At 30.6% G+C, this 6,664-nt stretch overlaps 1 protein-coding gene across 1 annotated transcript; it reads left to right on the top strand.

Annotated features, from left to right (window-relative positions):
- Positions 1–413: 413 nt before the first annotated feature.
- On the top strand, positions 414–1,179 carry LOC132272486 (uncharacterized). The gene is made up of 3 exons (XM_059773628.1): positions 414–699; positions 828–917; positions 1,027–1,179. The coding sequence occupies exons 1-3, from the start codon at positions 472–474 to the stop codon at positions 1,177–1,179; spliced, it is 471 nt and encodes a 156-aa protein (XP_059629611.1). The 5' UTR covers positions 414–471.
- Positions 1,180–6,664: the final 5,485 nt, after the last annotated feature.

Here is a 6,664-nt window from a genome sequence, read left to right as displayed (position 1 = left end):
ACAGAAAGACGCAACAAAGCTCCCCAATATAATGTCAACTAACTCTTTCACGAATCATCCCAACCATCGTCGAAGAAGAGACGAGGCCCGACACGATGCAAGAACGTCGTAAACGCGACAACCTTATTACCATTAAGGTACATATATATATAGATCATCTTATATAGTTTACATAATTAAACTATATTCACCATGAAGGAGAAAAAATGATTTCTATCTTTATTTTTGTACTAAACATCTACAATTGTTAATTTTTGTTTAGGGTTAATAAGTATGGACAGCTGATCGGCCTTAGAAGTGGTACATATACTAATTATTTGGGAACACTTGCCCGGAATGGTAAATTAGCTTCTTTGTGCTACAAAACTTGGTGGGAGATACCCAAACGGCTTAAAGAGGATATGTAGAACATTGTAAAGGTAAAACCCTTCAATGACATTAAAATAATTTTTATGAAAAAAGTGGATTAACATGCAGCAATTATCACATTTTCAGGGAAAGTTTGATGTGGGAATCATGTCAAAACAGTGGACATTATCCTCCATCGGAAAAAAATGGAAGGGGTACAAGTGTGAATTAAAAAGTGAATATTACTCGGTTAGGGAGACAGATACAGAAAGATTGGCAAATCCACTACCTAATGTTGAAAAGGAGCATTGGGCATTTTTGGTTAGGCATTGGGGTACGCCTATGGCGAAGGTAATCCTCCATCTATTAATTTTGTTTAAAGTCAATGAGTTGAATTTATAGTTTACCTACTTTCAGTCATTATTTTAGGTGGAATGTTCTTTACTCAAAGAACGTTTACTTTTTCTCACTTTTTGTAGGAGGTCAACGAAAAAAACAAAGAACGTCGTGGGAAGCAGACAATGATGCATATTATAGGGACAAAAAGCTTTGCACGTGATTTTGCTAAGGTTAGTTGACGTTTTGTCAATATAAATTATTTTAATTCTTATGTCGTTGAATGATTATAAATGTTAGTGGTAAATAATATAAATCATAATGTCTGTGTTTCTTTTATAGATTGAGGAAAACGAAGGTATTCAGCTTTCTCGTGCAGATTTATTCATTCGCACACATATAAATGAGGATGGCAATGCTACTGATGCTGCTGCTTCGGAGATGATTGTAAGTTTTCATGTTTCCATTTTGCAAAAAGGGGGTCACGTGCCTTGAAGTGACCAATTTTTAAACTCTTTGCGGTGTATTAGGGGGTCACATGTCTTGAAGTAACCAATTTTTAAATCAGCGGCGCGTGTGGAGGCATTTTAATTTCATTGTTTATCATCAGCCCGTGTGGAGGCAATTTACTTTCTTGTATTTGTTAAAAAGCATGGGAGTGTGGGATCATTGTGTGATACCCCTCGATTCTAGAGCCACGGGTGATCAAGTCCGAGCACAGAATACAAGGGATATCAAACAATTAATATCTAAACAAGCATTGGAATACAAGATGAATTAAAAATAAACAGATAAGCTAAAAGGAAAACTAAATAATAAATTCTTATTTAAAAATCCTCAAATAAATAATGATTAAAATTCCATAATAAAATCCTCCAATCTTCTGATACCAGTAATTAATTAAACTACAACTCGGGAATCCATACTGTGGACCCCTAATAATATCCTAACTGACATAACTGAATCGAAAAAAATAATAAGTTACTAATGAAGAAGAGTCCTACGTAGAGTCGGAAGAATGAATGGCTGTCTCTGCTCGGCACGAACAATCTCTAAGACTGGAACTGACGAACACCTGAAAAATAATGGTGGGTCAGGCCCACATACAAGTTCTAATCTACTACATCCCAAACAGAGACCCGATACACGTACACATCCTAATTAATTCAACAATAACTAAATAGTCCATATATAGATATATACACACACTAAAGGAACCTCACTAGACTATAGAGTTGTCTCAACCTGAATAGTAGGCAACATGCAAAACGCACATATAGTGGGCATGAGTACCTAGACCTACCAGGGTACACAACTACGCTATATCTAGTTACACATCCCTGGTAATATACGCACCCTAACCACTGATCCTGAGACTCAAGCTCATATCATGGTGTATAATTATATATTTAAAATCCGTCCTATCCAACCATCAAAAATAAACTATCCAATTATTATTTCAATACTATGTCATCCAACTATTCCGTTGACCTGACACGAATAAGTAGGACTTAACACTATGGTTAATCCGTTCCCTTATTAAAAATAGGTAGGACTTAACTCGTAAGTTAATCCGTCCCTAATATGCCCCCATCCCATAATGGAGCATTAATCCATAACATATCCAAATAACAGTTTCCAATCCAAGGATAATGTAAATATATATATATTTTTACATCTAATAAACCAAATAAATATGATATAAATCTTATACACGTCCTTTGCATTTATTTCAGCAAAAATATTAATTCTAATTTGCATGCATTTAATTTACATCACAAGAATTTAACATGCATCTCAATTAAATTGTACATCCCCATGTATTCATTAAATTAATTTAAATCTAAACAATTGATTAAACTAATTTAATCCAACAATATTTAATTAATTTATCCTTTCTAAAATTAATTAAATTCCATACTTAGCATGTACACTTAAAACATGCATTCCAACTCTTAATGAATCTAATTAAATTAAATAAATATTTAATTCAGATTCATCAATCAAAAATATATTAATTTAATATTATAACATTAATAAATATATATATATATATATATATATATATATATATATATATATATATATATAAACTGTTTAAATGCATAACTAATTATTATTATTATTTTCCATGAATACAAGATTTACCTAACCAAAAATTAAATTTCAATTAAAATTAACAAGCTAATGCATTATTAAAAGAAAACGAAATTTAAATTTACAAAGCAAACTCACGCGTCATTTAGAGGAGAACGAAATTTACACTAGAAAGCACACTGATGCATCATTATAAGAGAAGGAAATTTAAATTAGAAAAGTAAACTGCTGCATCATTATTTAAAGCCTTTGACTTCATATCCCTTCCTTCTCGTTCGGCGTGCTTAGTTTATGCAAAACGAATTCTATTTGTGGTAACAAACTAATTCATTCTTTTAAGCCATTATTCATGCAAACAAATTCATGTTTTAAAAAAAATACTAATAATGACACCACCAACAAACCATACCCAGTTCCGTAAAGAGTTAAATTCATCACAAATTCATTACTAAAACACACGAACTGTAGCTTCCAAAGTAATCTAATCAATTTATTTAAAGAATCTAGAATTAATCGAGCATGCATAGGGTACGAATCAAAGGAGAAGAGTTAGAAAAGAACTTGCCTTTAGGGATTAGATAAAAACCCTAACCTCCTTCTTCCTTTTCTCTTCCTTCCTCTTCCTTCTTTCTCTCTCTAAAATATAGTACGTAATATATTTTCTAACCTCTTTCACAACCCTATAATTATATATTTATAGTCAAATAAAATAACACTAATCCTTTTCCCAATCCAAGCCAAACTAATAATAAAAATAAAATAAAATCTAAATACTAAAAAGGTAACTAAAATATATGGTACGTATAATCTATGTGTAATCCTTTTTTAATTAAACTACAACTCGGGAATCCATACTGTGGACCCCTAATAATATCCTAACTGACATAACTGAATCGAAAAAAATAATAAGTTACTAATGAAGAAGAGTCCTACGTAGAGTCGGAAGAATGAATGGCTGTCTCTGCTTGGCACGAACAATCTCTAAGACTGAAACTGACGAACACCTGAAAAATAATGGTGGGTCAGGCCCACATACAAGTTCTAATCTACTACATCCCAAACAGAGACCCGATACACGTACACATCCTAATTAATTCAACAATAACTAAATAGTCCATATATAGATATATACACACACTAAAGGAACCTCACTAGACTATAGAGTTGTCTCAACCTGAATAGTAGGCAACATGCAAAACGCACATATAGTGGGCATGAGTACCTAGACCTACCAGGGTACACAACTACGCTATATCTAGCTACACATCCCTGGCAATATACGCACCCTAACCACTGATCCTGAGACTCAAGCTCATATCATGGTGTATAATTATATATTTAAAATCCGTCCTATCCAACCATCAAAAATAAACTATCCAATTATTATTTCAATACTATGTCATCCAACTATTCCGTTGACCTGACACGAATAAGTAGGACTTAACACTATGGTTAATCCGTTCCCTTATTAAAAATAGGTAGGACTTAACTCGTAAGTTAATCCGTCCCTAATATGCCCCCATCCCATAATGGAGCATTAATCCATAACATATCCAAATAACAGTTTCCAATCCAAGGATAATGTAAATATATATATATTTTTACATCTAATAAACCAAATAAATATGATATAAATCTTATACACGTCCTTTGTATTTATTTCAGCAAAAATATTAATTCTAATTTGCATGCATTTAATTTACATCACAAGAATTTAACATGCATCTCAATTAAATTGTACATCCCCATGTATTCATTAAATTAATTTAAATCTAAACAATTGATTAAACTAATTTAATCCAACAATATTTAATTAATTTATCCTTTCTAAAATTAATTAAATTCCATACTTAGCATGTACACTTAAAACATGCATTCCAACTCTTAATGAATCTAATTAAATTAAATAAATATTTAATTCAGATTCATCAATCAAAAATATATTAATTTAATATTATAACATTAATAAATATATATATATATATATATATATATATATATATATATATATATATATATATATATTTAAAAACTGTTTAAATGCATAACTAATTATTATTATTATTTTCCATGAATACAAGATTTACCTAACCAAAAATTAAATTTCAATTAAAATTAACAAGCTAATGCATTATTAAAAGAAAACGAAATTTAAATTTACAAAGCAAACTCACGCGTCATTTAGAGGAGAACGAAATTTACACTAGAAAGTACACTGATGCATCATTATAAGAGAAGGAAATTTAAATTAGAAAAGTAAACTGCTGCATCATTATTTAAAGCCTTTGACTTCATATCCCTTCCTTCTCGTTCGGCGTGCTTAGTTTATGCAAAACGAATTCTATTTGTGGTAACAAACTGATTCATTCTTTTAAGCCATTATTCATGCAAACAAATTCATGTTTTAAAAAAAATACTAATAATGACACCACCAACAAACCATACCCAGTTCCGTAAAGAGTTAAATTCATCACAAATTCATTACTAAAACACATGAACTGTAGCTTCCAAAGTAATCTAATCAATTTATTTAAAGAATCTAGAATTAATCGAGCATGCATAGGGTACGAATCAAAGGAGAAGAGTTAGAAAAGAACTTGCCTTTAGGGATTAGATAAAAACCCTAACCTCCTTCTTCCTTTTCTCTTCCTTCCTCTTCCTTCTTTCTCTCTCTAAAATATAGTACGTAATATATTTTCTAACCTCTTTCACAACCCTATAATTATATATTTATAGTCAAATAAAATAACACTAATCCTTTTCCCAATCCAAGCCAAACTAATAATAAAAATAAAATAAAATCTAAATACTAAAAAGGTAACTAAAATATATGGTACGTATAATCTATGTGTAATCCTTTTTATATGTAATATATAAATATATATGACTTTCCTTATATATATATATATATATTTAAATTCCTAAATAAATACACATCATCACACACAATTTCATTTAAACAATTAAATCAATTAACACATTTAACAAATAATTAAATCAATTAAACAAGTAAACAATTAGCCAAGAAATCAACTAAATAATTAAATGCAATTAAGATAATTTTTTTTTTAAAAAAAATACCGAGACTATCCTTTTAAAATCAGGGGTATTACACATTGTATGTGGAGGCTTCTTGTTGATTGATTTGAGTTGTGGAGTAGAAGTATTTGTATTTGTTGTTTGTTGTTTGTGTTAATTTCTTACTCATACCAGTGCAATGGTCTTTTGAATGTAGGCAACTTCAAATAGTAGGATTATGGCTTTGTTAAGTTAAGCTGAATAAGAGTTTTTGGTTATGAAATATATTCTTATGTTTCGCACAAAAGAGGCAGTTATTATTCACATATGGCTTTCTCCACTTCCCATTCAATTGTTATGTGTGTCTACAAACCCAATATATCACTACTTTGAATCAATCACACTTTGTCTTGGAACCCATTCCAGCCCTTGTTAGTACAAGCTTGATTCTTGCTAATAATTTCTTTTTCTTTTTTCAAAAAAATACAAATAGTTAAAGAAACATTAAAGTAAGACTAAAACCAAGACATACCATGTGACAGACCTATATTATTCATCAGTTTTAACAAAAAATGGACTCAATTATTAGGTTCAGCCATTAGGCGCGCGCGCGCGCGCGCGCGCGCACATATATATATATAGGCATTGCATGCTAACATAGTAACACTTGCTTGCTTACGTATGATAGATAACAGAAAATTCATTATTTACTGACCCCTTCATATTTAAGTACAGGTAGCTAAGAACCAAACTTTGAGTTTGCCTTTTGGTGCGTGATTTAGATATGTGGAAACAAAGATGACAGTTGCTTATAGTAAACTCTACTTTTATTTATATAACATGTGAAATGGTACTTAGAAAATTT

Source organism: Cornus florida, unplaced genomic scaffold (assembly GCF_030987335.1).
Source record: "Cornus florida cultivar Cherokee Brave unplaced genomic scaffold, ASM3098733v1 CherokeeBrave_3.0.0_Hap2_Chr09, whole genome shotgun sequence".
Classification (NCBI taxonomy): domain Eukaryota; kingdom Viridiplantae; phylum Streptophyta; class Magnoliopsida; order Cornales; family Cornaceae; genus Cornus; species Cornus florida.
The sequence above is the reverse complement of the archived record's forward strand: the minus strand, read 5'-3'. Positions and strand labels throughout refer to the sequence as shown.

Excerpts from the sequence above, each read along its gene's own strand:
- LOC132272486 (XM_059773628.1), top strand. The coding sequence starts at position 472 with ATGCAGCAATTATCACATTTTCAGGGAAAGTTTGATGTGGGAATCATG. Across the intron at positions 700-827 it reads GGGGTACGCCTATGGCGAAG|GAGGTCAACGAAAAAAACAA; the intron begins GTAATCCTCCAT and ends CACTTTTTGTAG. Across the intron at positions 918-1,026 it reads TTGCACGTGATTTTGCTAAG|ATTGAGGAAAACGAAGGTAT; the intron begins GTTAGTTGACGT and ends TTTCTTTTATAG.